This window comes from Leuciscus leuciscus (assembly GCF_965113295.1).
Source record: "Leuciscus leuciscus genome assembly, chromosome: 13".
Lineage (NCBI taxonomy): Eukaryota > Metazoa > Chordata > Actinopteri > Cypriniformes > Leuciscidae > Leuciscus > Leuciscus leuciscus.
This window is the reverse complement of record NC_138737.1, coordinates 42,537,741-42,557,740: the sequence shown is the minus strand read 5'-3', so window position 1 is coordinate 42,557,740 and position 20,000 is coordinate 42,537,741. Positions and strand designations below refer to the sequence as shown.

General features: G+C 45.4%; 1 protein-coding gene across 1 annotated transcript in view; it reads right to left on the bottom strand.

Moving 5' to 3' along the window:
* plxnd1 (plexin D1) overlaps positions 1 to 20,000 on the bottom strand; it is an 88,142-nt gene that overhangs the window by 38,707 nt on the left and 29,435 nt on the right. Inside the window, exons 10-19 of the mRNA XM_082187437.1 lie at positions 18,550 to 18,639; positions 18,098 to 18,188; positions 15,980 to 16,137; positions 11,030 to 11,169; positions 10,291 to 10,396; positions 8,061 to 8,200; positions 7,756 to 7,929; positions 7,472 to 7,556; positions 7,052 to 7,315; positions 1,013 to 1,076 (exon numbers count right to left, since the gene is read on the bottom strand). Of these exons, the coding sequence (XP_082043563.1) occupies positions 1,013 to 1,076; positions 7,052 to 7,315; positions 7,472 to 7,556; positions 7,756 to 7,929; positions 8,061 to 8,200; positions 10,291 to 10,396; positions 11,030 to 11,169; positions 15,980 to 16,137; positions 18,098 to 18,188; positions 18,550 to 18,639 (1,312 nt within the window). The remainder of the gene's footprint in view (positions 1 to 1,012; positions 1,077 to 7,051; positions 7,316 to 7,471; positions 7,557 to 7,755; positions 7,930 to 8,060; positions 8,201 to 10,290; positions 10,397 to 11,029; positions 11,170 to 15,979; positions 16,138 to 18,097; positions 18,189 to 18,549; positions 18,640 to 20,000) is intronic.

Below are 20,000 nucleotides of genomic sequence, written 5' to 3'. Positions count from 1 at the left end.
CGAGTGTTGTGAGTTGTGAGTTGTGAGTGTTGTGAGTTGTGAGTTGCGAGTGTTGTGAGTTGTGAGTGTTGTGAGTTGTGAGTTGCGAGTGTTGCGAGTGTTGTGAGTTGTGAGTGTTGTGAGTTGCGAGTGTTGTGAGTTGCGAGTGTTGTGAGTTGCGAGTGTTGTGAGTTGCGAGTGTTGTGAGTTGTGAGTGTTGTGAGTTGCGAGTGTTGTGAGTTGCGAGTGTTGTGAGTTGCGAGTGTTGTGAGTTGCGAGTGTTGTGAGTTGCGAGTTGTGAGTGTTGTGAGTTGTGAGTTGCGAGTGTTGTGAGTTGTGAGTTGTGAGTGTTGTGAGTTGTGAGTTGCGAGTGTTGCGAGTGTTGCGAGTGTTGTGAGTTGTGAGTGTTGTGAGTTGTGAGTTGCGAGTGTTGTGAGTTGCGAGTGTTGTGAGTTGCGAGTGTTGTGAGTTGCGAGTGTTGTGAGTTGTGAGTTGTGAGTGTTGTGAGTTGCGAGTGTTGTGAGTTGCGAGTGTTGTGAGTTGTGAGTTGTGAGTGTTGTGAGTTGTGAGTTGCGAGTGTTGTGAGTTGTGAGTGTTGTGAGTTGTGAGTTGCGAGTGTTGCGAGTGTTGTGAGTTGTGAGTTGTGAGTGTTGTGAGTTGCGAGTGTTGTGAGTTGCGAGTGTTGTGAGTTGCGAGTGTTGTGAGTTGCGAGTGTTGTGAGTTGTGAGTGTTGTGAGTTGCGAGTGTTGTGAGTTGTGAGTGTTGTGAGTTGCGAGTGTTGTGAGTGTTGTGAGTGTTGTGAGTGTTGTGAGTTGTGAGTGTTGTGAGTGTTGTGAGTTGCGAGTGTTGTGAGTTGTGAGTGTTGTGAGTTGCGAGTTGCGAGTGTTGTGAGTGTTGTGAGTGTTGTGAGTGTTGTGAGTTGTGAGTGTTGTGAGTTGTTCACTCACAGTGACGGGCAGATCTCCAGCGCCGGCGCTCAGCGAGCGGTTGATGGTGCAGTGGAACAGCTGATCGTTATGGAAAGTGATGTCACAGAGGTCTGAGCCAATCGTCACGGAGTATTCGTCCAGTGTCAGGTCCAGCTCGCTCGGCCCTTTCTGACACACAAACACAACCACGGTTACTGTGTGTGTAGATATGAGAGTGTGTGTGTGTGTGATGGTAAATATACATATAGAAGTGGATGAGGATTTTGTTCAGTATTTCACAGTGGAAATATAAATCAAGTGATTGACAGCATCACAGCTGTTTATGACATGAACAACTAAACATCCTCTGATAATTAAGCACACACTTTGAAGTCAAACACACAGACACTGTTTCAGCTCTTTATCCTTCCTTCCTTCCTCTCCCATTCTTTAGGAGAGAATGAAAATAACACTCCCTCGCTCTGCTGTGCCTGTTAGATACTTCCTGTCTGACTCTCAGAGACTCTCAGTGTCCTGCAACACAGATCTGGACTCCCCCCAGTGTGTGTGTGTGTGTGTGTGTGTGTGTGTGTGTGTGTGTGTGTGTGTGTGAGAGCAATGCTCAACTACTTTAGTTATTACAGACCATAGGGTATGTGCACAGGGTAGTCGCACTGCGTCCTGAGACACGTTTGGGTCTCAACCCAACCTAACCCTAACCCAGGAAGTATAAGAGAACATGTCATCCTCTTTTCGTCTTCAGGGACTGTTTTGCTGGTACTGTGAAGATATCATGGCGCTAACAAGCGCTTCAGGAAGTGTGCCGACCGGTGTCCAAGATTCTTGACACCTGGTGACACTCATGACCTGTGTGCGTTCTGTCTCGGTCCTTGAGGGGTCCGCGTGTGCAAACTGCAAGCGTTTGTCAGTTCAAATGCTCCGCTCTCGTCTGTCTCTCTTCTCGAGGGAAGAACAGTCGTCCGCACCCCGCGGTTCTGGTCCCGCTTGCTTAGAGGCGGAGAGGAGACTGAGATAGTGGGGATCTCAGATGGAGCTTGCCGACGAGTTTGAGAGAGGTGTAAATCTCTCACGCTCTTCGGTGGCTGATGAGGGTGAGCTGTCAGGTGCATCCTCTGGTCCAGTGGCCAGTGCTCAGCGGGCTTCGAGCCAAGACGAGCAGGAGGAGGCTGACGAGGGTGAAGATGCTGTAATGGCTGAACCTGCGAGCCCCGCATATGTTGAGCTGGTGGAGGTGATGGAGCGTGCCACCGCTAGGCTTGAGTGGCCATGGCAGCGCGCCAGAGGCCCACCAGCCATAACCCACCCACACACACTCACACTTTAGTTAATTCATTAATTAATTAATTCTTAATTAGAACGTAGTTAGGCCATTCCTAAAAAAAAATAAAAAAAAGCAGATTATGTAAAAAAAAAAAACTTTGTCCCAGTGTATCTAGTGATAGCCGAAGTGGGGGTTGTCTGACTCAGAGAACACTCTCTGTAATTGCTTTGGCTTTAGTTTAACCCATGGGCTATAGTAGTGGAAGGTTGTAGGCTCTCCAGCCTCACCAGAGCTGCATATAGGGCTCTATGTGGACCAGAGCATATGAGCGGAGTGGAGCGGTGAGAATCTCCGCTCATCGCTCACGGAACTGTTCACCCCTCCGCTCCCCCGCTCAAAGCTACATCAGGCCGCTCCGCTCATTTTCGCTCAGCGCTCAACGCAGTTTGCTTCGCGCTCCACTCAAATCGCCCCCCGCTCGCTCCAAAAAAGGAAAAAAATCTACATGTATATCACTTGTAGCGGTCCCCAACCTTTTTTGCGTCACGGACCGGTTTAATATCAGACAATATTTTCACGGACCGGCCAAGGTGTGGCGGATAAATACAACAAAATAAAATGATACGCACGGCATAAAAAATGGGGTATTTTTTTTAAATAGCCTATAATAATAAACGTGAATCCAATATGTGTAGGCCATACTAGCAACTTTATTAGCAGCGTCCTCTAACATCGCGCCTAAAGACAACTGAAAGTCTGAACACAAACAAAATGCCCCCAAAAGAAAAAAAATCTCCATGTTTTCGGTGCTGATGCGTTCATAACATAAGGGTGGCGCTGCCAATAACGCACCTAAAAGCTGTCACAACGAACCGGCAAAATTAATGATTATGTATATGTAAAATATAGCAGGAGACATTTTAATTGTTTACTAATAAACCATTTTTTTTTATGTCTGTGTCGTCTGGAAAGATGCTGACTCGCGATCTTCGCAGTAGTGAACGCCCCAGAGAGAAATGCACATTTCATACGGATTCAAGAGAGCAGTCTGTTTTCTTTCGTTTTGAATTGTTCTGTTTAAAAGTAGACATTTCAAGCTTTATATATATGTCTCAGGTCTGTCAGGCAAGTAGGCTATACGCTGAGTTTCGGTTCATTTATGAGACAAACTCCAGGTTCACCCGCCGGCGCCTGAACCTCGTGTCGTGATTATCTAATATATTTACTTATTTATTAAATCCAGAAAATTGGTTGATGAAACACTGATCAAAATTAAGATACAATTAATACAAAACGAAATTAAATTTAAAGACAGGCTTTGTGCTTTCTGTTTGAGGTCTCAGTGAAAGTTTTAAAGCAGTCTTTTAGTGCCGCTGTCAGAGCGCTCACGTCCGTAACGGAGAACTGTCCCATCTGTAACATTGTTTTAGTTTTTTTTTGTGTGAAACAAATTTCTAAATAAATGCGACTTATAGTCCAGTGCGACGGCTATGCCTATATATGTTTTTTGTTCTTCATGGCGCATTTTTTGACTGATGCGTGGCGTGAGCGGAGCGGAATTGGAGCGGGAAATAGTGCGACGCTCCGTCCTTTTGAAATTGCCGCTCTGCGCTCTGTCCAAGATCCGCCCGCTCGCGCTCCCCGCTCGCTCCCGCTCCACTCCGCTCACATGCTCTGATGTGGACCCCTCTCAATGAAAAACTGAAAGTTGGTATTCTGAGTCTCTGGTCTCCCAGATCTATAGATATTAGGGCTGGGGGAATTAACGCGTTAATCTTTGCGATTAATTTGAAATGTTTAACGCGTTAAAAAAAAATAACGCAATTGACGCAGCACTTTTTTTTTTTGCCTCGTTTTAATGATTTCCTGTTGCGTCTGCTATTAAAAAGGCCGAAATATGCCATCCCGCCCCTCCATGTTCGGCGGTCAGGTTTCATTCTCGGGCAGCTTTCATGAGCGGGTCTTTTCCGCTCGGTATGTGCGTCGCGCTCTGTGCTCCGCGCGCACGCGCGCGTGAGTGTGTGTGTGTGTGTGTGTGTGTGTGTGTCGGTCGGTCGGCGCGCACGCGCGCGTGTGTGTGTGTGTGTGTGTGTGTCGGCTCTCTCTGTCGTTAATGGCCCAGCAGCGGCGAGCTCTCCGTTCCGTGTGTGTGTGTGTGTGTGTGTGTGTGTGTGTGTGTGTGTGTGTGTGTGTGTGTGTGTGTGTGTGTGTGTGTGTGTGTGTGTGTGTGTCGGCGGCTCTGTCGTTAACGGCCCAAAGGCTTCAATCATGTACTAAGCACTGGAAAAGTAAAGTCCACTCAAGTAACGTGAAATTTCTCTGTTGACTTCTGTTTGCTGAGCTGGTATAGCCATGCTGGGCAACAATGGTAAAATGACCTGCTCTGATCACATGCTCTGGTAATAATAGCTTTGTAGGACTATATTTTGTTTTAATAATTAATAAAATAATAATAATAATCTGTTAAATTGATTATGTTGATTGATTATTGAAAAATAATAATATATTGATATATTGATGTTTAATATTTTAATATAGGGCTATTTTCTGTTCCCTTTTTTTCCTGTGTTGTTTAATTAGGTGATTCTAAGTTTAAATATTGATGATTACAAGCTTGGGGGAAGCGCAATTAATTGCAATTAATTACAGAAATTGTGCAATTAATTAGTTAATTTTTTTTAATCGATTCCCAGCCCTAATAGATATACATTTACAGAGGATATTAGAGTAACACAGGTAGTAGGCTGAGCCTCCCTGGGAACTCGTAGTCAGAAGCGTGGTTAGGCTTCCTCTCACTCCAGAGAGTTATCCCTTGAGGCCTCCGCTCTCTAGAGCTTTGAAAGAGTGACTATAGTTTAGCAAATCCCATAGTGGTGTTGTAGGCCTCCTCTCATTAGAGAGTCATCATGCTGAGGCCTCCTTCCTCCAGATCTCCATGCAAACAGCCTTGTCTTTGCAGGTAGAGTTTGAGAAGAGGCCTCTCTCTTAATAACAGAGAGTTGTTTTTAGGCCCTTCGCTCCCTGAGCTCTGAGTTGGATATATCTAAACTGAGCTGTTTTTACACATGGATTTGTTGTGCAACAAAGACCACATCGGTGTGAGTGTGGCAGGCCTCCTCTTCTTTGAGAGTCATCCTGCTGAGGCCTCCGCTTCCCATGGCCCTGTGGAGGCGCCATATGTCTCTGGTTAGAGACTGTGGTCAGGTTCACTCTTGAGAAAGCGCTCATAGAGCTGAACGACATGCTTACTGGCACTGACATGCTCAGGTCGAGCTAATGTTACTCCTCTCATTCTAGAGAGTCATTTAGCAGAGTGCTAGAGCACACAAGCCCGAGCACATGCCCAAGATATCCTTGGATGTTAGCTCTGAACAGAAGAGCCTCCTGAGAATCAGGCTGCTCTAAATGCAGATGCCAGCAGCCCCTGAAGAAGGTGGCTGGTCGCTGAGTGTGTCACCCTGGGCTACTGTAGCTAAAATGTCACCCGTGATTTATGTAAGCAGTCTGGTTCATGAACATGCCCTCAGAGCTATATGCATTTTTTTTCTTGAGTCGTTGTCCCTCTCTGGGCCTCCTGTACAGTAAGCGCCTCAGGTCGAGTGGGTGTAAAACCTCCTAACAGCGTTTTGTTAGAAGCTCCATAGAGCTCTGAGTTCAGCATTGTATGGTGAGGCCCTGCAAGAGCCTCCATAATGTTTCCAAGAAACGTAGATAGAACTCCCCTCGTTTTGAGAGGGTCATAATGCAGAGTACTTCACCTCTGGTCGAATCATAGCAGGCCTCCACAGGGTTTTTGGCCTCTAAATTCCCAGCAAGCAGGACATGTTTGTAAAGCCTCCCTCAAACGACCAGGCTACCCCAGATATAAACTTTAGTACTCCACTTTATTTTAAGCTCATTATGCTGAGTCCATCGCCTGCGGACAGATTTTTAAGGCTTTATGGATGTTGTAGGCTTCCTCTCATCTGAGAGTCGTCATGCTGAGGCCTCCATCCTTCAGAGTTCTATGCAAACAGATTTGTCTTTGCATAGAGAAGAGGCCTCTCTCTCTCATAATAGTGAGTTGTTCTTTAGGCCCTTCACTCCCTGAGCTCTGTGTTGGGTATGTCTAAGTTTAGCTGTTTTCCACATGGTAAGAGATAACACTAGAAACTCTCTGGTGTGAGTATGGCAGGCCTTCTCTTCCTTAAGAGTCATCCTGTTGAGGCCTCTGCTCCTCATAGCCCTGTGAAGGAGCTATCTGTCTCTGGTTAGAGACTGTGGTCAGGTACATGCTTCAAAGAAAACAGGTTGTTGGCTTCAGCTGATAAAGCATGTTAGCCTCTCTGGTACAGGAGTTGACACTAGTCCCCCTGAGAGTAGCAGGCTAGGGCCCAATAGGTCTGGGCCATACTCCCTTAAAGGAACCCCTTTAAGTTGGGTTATGGTGTCCAGGCCTTTGAGCTGTCTCTGGGTCAAGTCAATCTTGTAAGATCACAGCTCGGGCAGTGGCCGTAGTGGGTAGTACTACTGACAGCCTGAGGCATCCAGTAGGTGGGAATTAACTCTGAGTTAAATGTGTTCGTGCTTGCAGCACAGCCATGATTGGCATACATCCCCTCAGCATGGCAGCGTGGGTATTTCGTTCCCCAAAGTGTCTAAGGATGCAGTGCGAGTTCCCTTTCGAAAGGGAACGTCTCGGGTTACGACTGTAACCCTTGTTCTCTGAGAACAGGGACAGAGACACTGCGTCCTGAGACACTTTGGGGAACGCCTCAGCGTGACTGATGACTGAAGTTCTGTATAATGATGGTGAGGCGTTCTCCAAAGTGTCTCAGGATGCAGTGTCCCATTCCCTTGTCTCGTCACACAATCACACACACACACACACACACACACTCACGTTGATGACGAGGATGAGCGGCTCTCCAGTGTGATGTTTGATGAGCTTCTCCTTGTTGGCGGTGTAGAACTGTGGATCCTCCACGTAGTCGAAGTGAAAGTGTTCAACGAGAGGCTCCTGGTCCTCGTCCGGCCCTCGATCCCCTGAAGAACCCGCTCCTCTGTACAGCACCTGGTTCAGGTAGAAGAGAGCCGTGGCCTGCTGGGATTGAGCCGCCGCCGGAGACTGACACACCATGAGAGTGGAGGACACACACGAGCAGTTCTGCAGAAAACACACATTCATGTTCACTGATATCAGATGATGAACTGATCTGATCTGAATAATGACTCTATCATCTTCTGTAGAGCTGCTGAATCTGATGACGTTTGCATCATTGATTCTGTTGTTTTCTTGTCAATAAAAGGCATTATTTCTCACCGTCTGTCCGATTCCAGTCACCTCCATCACGGCCGACTGCACCAGACCAAAGCCGTAACCCGTGACCGAGATCCTGCGACCACCACTGACACCATGAGGAATACAGAGGAACAGATCTATGTGAGACTGTATTGTGCACAGTATGCAATATCAAGCCCAGCTAACCAAAGAATGTCCATCTCTAATGTAGGGAATGAAGCGGACATGACATCCAGCACAGTTTTCCTCCTGTCTCACACACTTGACAGTGATCAGCACTTGAGCGGTCCTGTAGTGTGTCGTACCTGAGGAAGCTCTTGCTGGGTGTGATCTGACTGATCGTGGGGTTTTTCTCATAGGTGAAGGTGAAGTTGGGCGAAGTGCTGAGGCAGGGCCGGCCGTCGTACACCACACACACAGACACGTTCTCTGCCAGCGTGGCGGGAGGCATCACACACCCGATCACTTTACTCGACCGCCTGCAAACACACAGGCGAAAACATAACATTTAGAAAACATAACATTTTAACTGTACTTTGGCTTTGTTTAAGGATTGTAAGATGTGTGTCATTACACCCATCACTGAAACATGAGACGAACACACACTCACATGTAGATGCTGCAGTCTTGAGTGGTGTTGATCCTGACGCTGACGGTGGATCCGGCGTCCAGGAATTGTCCTCTGATGGTGAGTCTGGTTCCTCCAGCGAGAGGCCCGTGTGGCGGGGAGAACTCCAGCAGTCTGGGCTCCTGTGCACGAGCAACACTTACTCAAAGACCACACAACTAACTGTGCTTCTATAGATGTGCATGAGCAACACTTACTCGAAGAGTTCACAACTAACTGATCTTGTGTAGAGCAAGATCTGATCAGGTAGGAGCTTGGAAACCTTCTTGGACCAACAACAAATCAGCTCCTGCTTCCCAAAACACAGTGTACTGTGACAGGCTTTAGCCAGAGGAGCAACTGAATTTTTTCATAACTCCGTTTAAAGGTGGGGTATGTAATTCTCTTTTTTGGTCATTTTTAAAAAATCACTTGAAATCCTATTCCTAACCCACTTACAGCCACAGAGTTAGAAGCACTGAAATAAAAATTAAGCAATTTAATCATCTGTGGAACGGGCAGGACTCGAAAAACTCCAGCCAATCATTTCCAAGACCACCTAGAATCATTGGACAGTAAGTGCGTCAATCAAACGGTCGTACCATCCTCCCCTCCCCCCATCCATGTCCATGTTCTTTGAATGGGTGGAGTCAAAGGAAAGAAGGTAGGACCATTTGAGTTGTGTATTTTCAAAATCTGCCGGCCGTTTTGCAAATCACATACCCCACCTTTAAATTATATAAAGTTCTGCATAATTAAGGGCGTGGCCAATTGAGTGACAGGTGGACTACGCTGATGTCACTGCTAGCCGTTTGTCTGCTGTCTGTTAGCGTCGCGTCACGTCACCTCAGCTAATCCGCCTCGCTGCACATTTTCGTTTATCCGGGAGTGACGCTGCCAAGATGGCGACAGCCGGCTCCGCCCACTTAGGGCTTCAAAAACGCTCTTCAGAAACACTACGGGTGACTCACGGACACTACGCCCATACTTTTCTACAGTCTATGGTTTTCCATCAGGAAGGTGTGGTAAAAGTCAGTTATAGGTCGCAGCACATATAAATATTCATATTCCAGAATGTTAAAGAGCTAAAGCTGTTGATAAAGTCCGAGTGCAGCGGCTTCGATCATATAAACTCTTCTGGAAGGTTAGTTTAAATTAGCATATCATTCAGAAGTAATGTGGCATGTAGAGTGAACGTCAGAACACACACACACACACACACACACACACACACACTCCACTCAGACCATGTCATCACATCCTTTTGAGGCGAGGATGTTAGAGCGTAAGTGTGTGTCGCTCAGACAGATGCTTCCTGAGCTAAAGGTTTGAGGAAGGAGCTTTGGAGGAGGAATGATTCCTCAGGGAATGACCTGGACTTTCCTCTAGTTCTGCTCCAGCTCCATTTCCCACCAAGACCAGTCCTCCGTCTGTAGCTTAATGTTTGACCCATTATGAATTATGAATAGAATTCCACTCTTTGCAAAGATACTCACTGTGTTTGGATCATAGTTGTTACTAGTTGGTCCACAAATACGTTTTGCTATTGTTCCCATTAAGTAATGAAAACGTTATTCCTGAATGTTCTCTGACCGCTCAAAGCGTCCAGTTTAATGTTTTTAAAAACGTTTTTTCTTGGTTATGTGAACGTTAAGGGAACATTTCATTGTATTATTCTTCAAACATAATTGGAACTTTACTTTTGAATGTTCTCTGAACGTTCTCAAAACTGTCTGAAACGTTCCATGAACGTCGTATAAATAATGTTTTTGTTCTGAAGTTTTGAGACCATTATTAAAGAACTTTGAGCAAACGTTCTATTAACATCACAGGAAGAACTTTCAGAAAACCTTGCATACATTCGGAGAACGTTCCCCGTTCACTGGAACAGCTAAAGCATCTGATCTGCAAATCACACTCTTATAAACACAGCGCTGTATCTCTCAATGCCATGAGAACACACAAACTCTCAGACAAAACAAACCCTTCCTGAAGTTCACAACCATTTACAGCGAATCAAGCTGATCTCGAGAGTGTGTTGTGTTCGCTCTCAGTTATTCATGCATTCAAACACGCCATCATGTCACACACTCGTGGGAGAGCGTGTTCTGTATCTGTTAGCCGTCGAGGCGAGGGTGGAGTAAAGCACAGCGAAGGGTGTGATGGGAGGAAGACAGGAGGGTGAATGAGGGAAGAAGCTACACATGATCAGATGACTGAGGCCTGTACGCACCACAAACGAGAACACGTCCTTCGAAACACCGACTGCGTTACCAGACACGCTCACCGTCACATGATCACTCATCGTTTCCCATGATGCACCAGTCTCACAAACCAACCTGCAACAACACACACACACCTGACATCAGCCGGCAGGTCATGACCACAAAACACGGCCCATAAAAGTTACTAGGAAGTTTTTCTGAAACGTTTAAAGTTGGACATTCGTCAAACATTTTTAAATGTTACTTTTTCAGAACATTCAAAGGTAACGTTCCCATAATGACTGAAGAATGACTGAAGATACAGTGAAAGTTTCTTTTAACGTTCAAATAACCAAGACATTTTTAAAACATTTTATGTCATGCTATTAAGGCATTGTGTTTGCCTGTGTGTGTGTGTGTGTGTGTGTGTGTGTGAGTGTGAGTGTGTGTGTGTGCGTGTGTGTGTGTGTGAGTGTTAGAGAGTGTGTGTGTGTGTGTGTGTGTGTGTGTGTGTGTGCGCGTGTGTGTGTGTGTGCGCGTGTATGTGCATGTGTGTGTGTGTATGTGTGGGGTTACCTGACTGAAACAGTGTAGTGTTGTATGTTAGAGGGCACTTCCTCCGTGTTGTGTGTGTGTGTGTGTGTGTGTGTGTGTGTGTGTGTGTGTGGTTACCTGACTGAAACAGTGTAGTGTTGTATGTTACAGGGCACTTCCTCCGTGTTGTGTGTGTGTGTGTGTGTGTGTGTGTGTGTGTGTGTGTGTGGTTACCTGACTGAAACAGTGTAGTGTTGTATGTTACAGGGCACTTTCCCGATGGAGACATTGATGTGATCCACTCGGTGTCCCAGATTCCTGCCCTGAACCGTGAGCAGCGTCCCACCCATCAGAGGTCCCGTCAGCGGCTCGATCTGCAGCGCACACACACACACAGAGCGGAATGCAGCAGAAGTGAGGGGGAAGATCATCTCACGGTTTATTTTGAAATCCTGCTAGTTATTATAAACCTAACATGGTTAAACTGTTCATATGTTCATTATGGTTTGGGTTAGACACTAACTAAACAGTTGAACAGTTCAAACTAAACAGACTAAACCTTTGCTCATAGACAATCTTTCCACCTAAAACACACACACACACACACTTATGTACACTACCAGTCAAGTAAGACTCCCTTGAAAAAGAGATTTTGAATCTCAGTGGGATTATTTCCTGGTAAAATAAAGGTAAATAAAAAAACTAATAAAATAAGTGTTCGTAATAATTTACATTAACAATATTTCTGAAAGAAGTGTGTTCTGCTCTCCAAGGCTGCATCTGTTTTATCAAAAATACAGTAGGTAGAAATGTGAAATATTATTACATTTTAAAACAGCGTGCCATTCACAAACAACACCGGACAGAGGAACAGAAGGGCTTATAGATGACCAACTGAATACAAACAGGTGTGCTCTAATCAATGAGTAACCGAGAGACTAACTAGTGACGGGACAGTGAAAACACTAACTAGTGGTGGGACAGTGAGAACACTATAACTAGTGGCGGGACAGTGAGAACACTCTAACTAGTGGCGGGACAGTGAGAACACTAACTAGTGGCGGGACAGTGAGAACACACTAACTAGTGGCGGGACAGTGAGAACACTAACTAGTGGCGGGACAGTGAGAACAGTAACTAGTGGCGGGACAGTGAGAACACACTAACTAGTGGCGGGACAGTGAGAACACTAACTAGTGGCGGGACAGTGAGAACAGTAACTAGTGGCGGGACAGTGAGAACACACTAACTAGTGGTGGGACAGTGAGAACACTATAACTAGTGGCGGGACAGTGAGAACACTCTAACTAGTGGCGGGACAGTGAGAACACTAACTAGTGGCGGGACAGTGAGAACACACTAACTAGTGGCGGGACAGTGAGAACACTAACTAGTGGCGGGACAGTGAGAACAGTAACTAGTGGCGGGACAGTGAGAACACACTAACTAGTGGCGGGACAGTGAGAACACTAACTAGTGGCGGGACAGTGAGAACAGTAACTAGTGGCGGGACAGTGAGAACATACTAATTAGTGGCGGGACAGTGAGAACACTAACTAGTGGCGGGACAGTGAGAACACTAACTAGTGGCGGGACAGTGAGAACTCTAACTAGTGACGGGACAGTGAGAACACTAACTAGTGGCGGGACAGTGAGAACACTAACTAGTGACGGGACAGTGAGAACACTAACTAGTGGCGGGACAGTGAGAACTCTAACTAGTGACGGGACAGTGAGAACAGTAACTAGTGGCGGGACAGTGAGAACTCTAACTAGTGACGGGACAGTGAGAACACTAACTAGTGGCGGGACAGTGAGAACTCTAACTAGTGACGGGACAGTGAGAACACTAACTAGTGGCGGGACAGTGAGAACTCTAACTAGTGACGGGACAGTGAGAACAGTAACTAGTGGCGGGACAGTGAGAACACACTAATTAGTGGCGGGACAGTGAGAACACTAACTAGTGGCGGGACAGTGAGAACACTAACTAGTGGCGGGACAGTGAGAACACTCTAACTAGTGACGGGACAGTGAGAACACTAACTAGTGGCGGGACAGTGAGAACACTAACTAGTGGCGGGACAGTGAGAACACTAACTAGTGGCAGGACAGTGAGAACACTAACTAGTGGTGGGACAGTGAGAACACTAACTAGTGGCAGGACAGTGAGAACACTAACTAGTGATGTCAAGTCCAATTCATTTCCGTGATATGATTCCGGATATGACGGACCACCAACATCTTGGATAAGATTTCTAAAAGGTTTGCACCTCCAGCACACATTACAGACGTGCATAAACGTGGATATGTTCTACATCTATAAAGTATATAGAAAGAATAAAGTCTTTTAAACTCATTGATTTCGCTTAACAACCATAATCTGAACGCACAAAAATTTTGTTGTAATCTTTAATCTTGTTGTGAATTGTGGCTTTGTGTTTCTGTGGTCTAAACCGAGTCCGGAGTGACAGAGACAGACACACACACACACACACACACACACACACGTTCATCAACAGTGTTGGCAGTGAGAGGGAAGTGAGGGAGGAGGAGAGGGAAGTGAAACAAGCCAAACTTGTGCGGTTCACATGAGCACTGATGACTCCACATTCTGTCCTTACACACACATTCACACTCTGATGATGCAAGTCTTCATTATGATCACAATCTGCATTATGTCAAGATAAAATGTTCTATAAACTCTTGGTATGATGCCAGAGCCACAGTAATGCTGTCATTCTCACTGACGAGTGTGTGGTTGTGTAATGTGATTAAATTGCTCATCACTTTTGACCAATAGTTTGCGCTGTTGCTAAACGGACGGTGTGTGGTCAGTGTGAGGAGACAACGACACACACAGTTTGATGTCAATATGCCAAAGAATCAGCTTGGCTCTACGCCATCAACTTTGTTGATGTGTCAGTAGAGAATGGCTCGGTCAGTCAAAAAGCTTTTGATATCTGTTGGCCGGCATGTGTGAAGACGACCTGAGCCGATATTGGGGGAAATCAGACCTATGGTCGAGGTGGAGTTAGAAAAAAGTAGATTTGCAAAGAAATGCAAAATGGCGGCCAGCAAGTTAGACCTAGTATGGCATAACTGGTATCATTGTTCGCGGTATGACTCAAGGAATCTATTCATTTCATTAAAATAGGCAAAAATAATCAGTAGTTATTCGCATTTTTTGATATTTCGTTTAAAATTTTGACCACAAGGTGGCGCTGTACCCAAACTTTTTGAGTACGTATGATGGCACATAGAGTTTTGTAACGATACGCTAATGCGTTTACAAAATACAGCATTTTATGACAAATTTCAAAATGGCCGATCCCCAAAATGACCGATATGGGAAAGTTGGGTTTTTTTCTGACACTGAATTTAAAGAGACCAGTTTTATGATTTTTTGGCAAACAGTTATGTTTTTCAGCAAAATAGTTTTTCCATATCTCCAGACCAGCAGGTGGTGCTGCGCTGAAACACTGCATGTAGCCTCAGGTCATGCTTGTGATGACATGCACTAAGACTGGTCTCAATCCACTAAAGCATTGTAGAGATATAACCTCGTGTCCAATTTGGCGTGCTAGTCGTGGAAATCTTCACGCGTTATTTGAGAATGGTTGGGTTAATCATAAAGCTTGGTCTGAAGATGATCTGAGCCAATTTTGGAGACCGAATTTCACAAACCACAAAAGTAGGATGTGTAAAGAATCATCTGCAAATTTAAAACGTGTAAAACAGCAGTTCTATGAAGGCCTGTAAACACTCCCGAGCTCATAATTATCACCGAACTGCGTAATGAGTCTCAGTTCATGTCATTTTACCTGCTGTTGTCTTCATTTACACCCCTTACCGAAGTGAGAGACAGAGACACAAAGAGAAAGTGTGAAATAGAGGACAGAAATCACAGGCTGTTTTTAAACACATTCAAATGCAGAAAATAAGTTTGAGGCAAAACTAGGACACCGGCGGTTTATCCCGAGCGCTTCGCTCACACACACTCCAGACTGAACTCATTCATCATGCTTTACACACAGACTTCTCTTTCTACAAGGCTTTGTCCATTGTGCTTCATGCACTGCAGCCACAAACATCAACAGAAACAGAAACATTTCATCCAGCCCATATAAAGTCGCATAACTTGCTTGCCTAAAGGTACAGAAAAGCAAGATTTGAGAGTTTTGGGAAAGAATTGCGAAATGCATCTTGTGTCACTGGGTGAATTTCGTCCAAGAAAGGTGTTTTCTGTCATTCATGGAAGCTTGATTACCACTTCCATTCTTTACTCTGAGAAACTGTAGAAAGTAAGTGATAACTGTCCCAGCTGGTTCACATTAACACCTAGATGAACATAACTTCAGAGCTGCTGCGAGTGATTCTGGTGAAATGAAAGCAGAAGGAGGCCGACGAGTGTTTGTGCAGCGGATCCGTTCTGAACCTTTGCTCTACATCTGAGAACTCTTGCAACACAAGCACAGTCACTCCATTACTTCTCTGTTCTCCTGTCTGTAGATCAGCAGGATCTCTGCCTCATCTCTGTGTCATCATGAACTGCTCAGGGAATGTGGGTCAGAAGCACTATAGCGTATTATACTGTGTTGTTAAGTCATGGTTGTTTATGTCTTGGTGCCCAAACCAATCCCAAAGCGCTGGTTATAGAACAACAGAATGAAAGACTGATGGTTTATAGTTGCAGCTTATGGTGCAGCTTACCAACCTAAAAGAATATGACTACACTTGACCATGTGACCTGTGCCACATGAGACAGCAATTTATAGTCCTTAAGCACTGGAGTTTTTGGTTTCATTGATGTGTGCGCTCAGATATCGAGATAAATGTTTCACAAGTTCATGTTGAGCTGCCTCTCACTTCCGCTTGCAGAATTTAGCATATTTTGAGCAGAATTCACACATTGTGAGGCTTTTCAAGTCAGTCTTTATTTACTCAACCTGCCGTTGCTCTTGAGCCATATGGCCTTCCTTCCTTGCTTAAATATTAAATTATGTTTTGTTTCTTGCGCAGAAAATGAAAGGAGGTCACAGCTTCAGAACAACACCAGGCTGAGTCAATATTGACTGGATTTTCATCTCTTAGATTCTCCATCCATCCTCACTGCTGTTCATGATCTCGTTGATGATGTGTCTTTGCTATGTCTGTGTTGTTGTGTGTTTGTGTCAGTCTCACCTTCTGGATGTGTGGATCTGGGCAGTGTGCAGTGATGGTCTGGCACTGGTCTCGATGACGACACTCGCTATGGCACCAGACACACATGTGACCCTGCGTCTCACGACCCCGACACTGGGAGCAGTCACTGTCCCCCGCACCACAGCTGTACACCTCCACTGCACACACACACACACACACACACACTCAATATCTGTCCACGGAAGCCCTTGTGAAAACGTGTGATGAGCACTTGACAGCATCATCAAACTACAGTCTGTGCATTTGATAATATCTGAAAACACGACAGCGTTGTTGTTACTCAACCGTTGTGCAACGGTGAACAACAGTGTTATTGAGATGGGAAATGACCAGTGTGCTCTAAAATGTTAATGAATACAATCTAGATGTGCTGTAATTTTGTCTTTGAACACAATTCTTCTGTGCTGTTCATGAGCTCATTCATGTCGCACTGCAGGACCAATCAAGACTAAGGTGATTAAAATGGTGGAAAAACTGCCTTTCTACACTGTCTCCTACACATTCATATAGAAGTTCACGTCAAAACTGTGGGGACATTTATGGGGACAAGTTTGTACCCATAAGTGAGAAGTTTCTCAATCCTCCTGCACCGGATTGGGTGATAGGCTGGATCGGGAAGCCCGTTCTTTGGCATCTTCCGGTCCAGCAGAGAACATGTTGCTGGCGGCATCTAGCTCTAAGGAGCTTGACGTGAATGAAGAGGGCAAAGAGAGAGAATCAGTTGAGCCCTCTCCTTCCATCAGCCCTGTATATGGGGAGTTATTGGATGTAATGGCCTACACCACAGCCAGGTTTAACTTAACCTAGTCTCATGAGAAGCTGGAAGTCGCTCGCGGTAAACTCAAGCGATTTCTGGTGAGCCGTGATCATCCCCCATGAGCCTTCTGGATCTTGAGATCCTGAAAGAAGACATATTCAGCCAGCATCTTTCCTTTCCCACATTCGAATTAGGAGAATGTGGTGGGATTGTGCGAGTGGAGATGTGTGAAGATGCCCCTGTAGAAGAGACACTGGCTAGCTATCTCTCTCAGAGTGAGGCATCCCCTTTGAAGGCTCCGGTTTAGCCATTACAAGACGTTACAGACGGTGTTACAGAAGCTGTTTTGCAGACGTATCAGGCTGACCTGCTGAGAGATCTGGATCAGGGACAGGGATTGTCTCCTGAAGCGGTCGCTGAATTGCCAAACAGTCGGCTGTAGCTATCGATCGTTCATTGGCGGCTATGGTGGTTACGGAGAGGCATCTATGGTTGAATCTCTCGGAAATTAAAGATAGGGAGAAAACTTTCCTTCTTGATACTCCGATTTCACCCTCTGGACTCTTTAGCCGCTTTTCCACCGTCAGGCCGAACGGTTCTTAAAATGGTTCTTAAAACAGCCTAGTCCCATAGAGTAATTTAATGCTATGCCCACTATGTTTGTGCATGATCACAGCTCAGTGAGACTGGTATAGCTTCCCCATAGCGTCAACACCAAACACAGCGTCACAGTTTGAAACACGTCTCAGGTGGCGTATGAAACCCGGTTCCCTGAGACGGGGAACAAGATGCTGCGTTTGCCTCAGGTTTGCCTGCCCGTCTCCTTCACACAAAAGAGTTGATGACATGTAAGTCAGATGCACTAATGCATGCACGGGTGCTCCACATGTGATGTCACGGACTGCCCTGTGCCAACCAATACTGGCTTGTTTACAAGTGTTTCAGACACCAGCCATGCTGAGGGTATTCCCCATACCATCAACACCAAGATAAAGCATCTTGTGTGTGTGTGTGTGTGTGTGTGTGTGTGTGTGTGTGTGTGTGTGTGTGTGTGTGTGTGTGTGTGTGTGTGTGTGCTCTGATGAGTCAGTGTGAGTGAACAGACAGTCTAATGGTGACGAGACACATGCTCAGCACAACTGATAACTACATACTCTTCTGCTGGATTTCATACACTTCCTTAAAAAAACCAGTGAAACATCTGTTTTGTGTGTGTGTGTGTGTGTGTGTGTGTGTGTGTGTGTGTGTGTGTGTGTGTGTGTGTGTGTGTGTGTGTGTGTGTGTGTGTGTGTGTGTGTGTGTGTGTGTGTGTGTGTGTGTGTGTGTGTGTGTGCTGATACCTGTCATTGGTTTTGGACTGTCTATATATGTGTTGGTTCCTCTTCTCCGCAGGTTCAGATGGAATATTTGGCTCCACCTTGTAGTTTTTAGCTGCACAAACATATGAAACTTTTATTAATTTAGTAAAAGAGTTTCAGTTACAAATATGGAAGCTTGTTTCTGCCACAGAGTAAAAAAGACTTTTTTCTCACAATTGCAAGTTTATATCTTACAATTCTCACTTTAATTCGTACAATTCCGTGTTTATAACCTGTAATTTTAACTCTTTTTTTCTCAGAATTGTGTCAGTGTGGTAAAGTGAACGTGAAATGTAATCTTCAGACTTGAGTTGATGGATTGAATGTGTCCGAGTCAGATATTAATGTGAATTAGCACTGTCTGTGACTGTATTTGAATCAAACATGTTCCCACTCTCACTGACGGCTGCTGGAAGTGTGTCGGATGAACTTACGGTCACTCCACTGCAGTTCACAGACGACCCGTCCAGCCACTGCGCACCGTACAGCTGCCCGTCACCGAAGTCACAGTCCAGCGCAGTGCCCTGCACACACACACACACACACACACACACACACACACACACACACACACACACACACACACACACACGCACACACACACACACACACGCACACACACACACACACAGACACACACAGAGACACACACACACACACACACACACACACACACACACACACACACGCACACGCACACGTTTACTTGGCTATCTAAATGGGACGTAATGGTTTTTATACTGTACAAATACACTGTATATTCTCTCCTCTTACACTAACCCTACCCCTAAACCTACCCATCACACACACACACACACACACACACGCACACTAACCCGACCCCTAAACCTACCCATCACACACACACACACACGCACACTAACCCTACCCCTAAACCTACCCATCACACACACACACACACACACACACGCACACTAACCCGACCCCTAAACCTACCCATCACACACACACACACACACTAACCTGACCCCTAAACCTACCCATCACACACACACACACTAACCCGACCCCTAAACCTACCCATCACACACACACACACTAACCCGACCCCTAAACCTACCCATCACACACACACACACACACACACTAACCTGACCCCTAAACCTACCCATCACACACACACACACTAACCTGACCCCTAAACCTACCCATCACACACACGCACACTAACCCGACCCCTAAACCTACCCATCACACACACACACACACACACTAACCTGACCCCTAAACCTACCCATCACATAAAACTTTCTGCATTTTTACATTTTCAAAAAAACTTTAATTACTTTATTTTTATACCATATTTACAAATGAGGATGTCCCTAAAGGGAGGTTTTTGGAGAATTTGTCAGGTTTTGGTCACTTTTGTGTAAAACATTTGACACACACATGCACACACACACACACACAGCATGACGACCACAGCATGTCCAATCACATCAGAGTCATGTTCACACAACATCACAAGACTATGAGACAGAGCCGATCTCTCATGACTAACGGTCTCTGACAGTGACTCTCATGGCCTCAGCTGCTCTCAGGAACGACACACACACTACACTAAAACTGTTTTATTTAGTGAATCAGACTTCTGATATTGCCAGTATGCAAATCTTTTTTGGGTCCCACTTTATATTAAGTGTCTTAAACCACTATGTATGTACTAACATTTAAGTTAATCATTTAATGCAATGCACTTATTGTGTACATACGCAATACCAGCCTGTAATTCATTTCTGTAAATCCAACTAGGGTTAGGCGATGTCCCCTAAATTGTCAGTTGACGATGTTTACAGTAAAACATCGCGATGGGGGGGGGCTTTATTCTGCATATGAATTATTATAATGAGGAATATTGTGACGT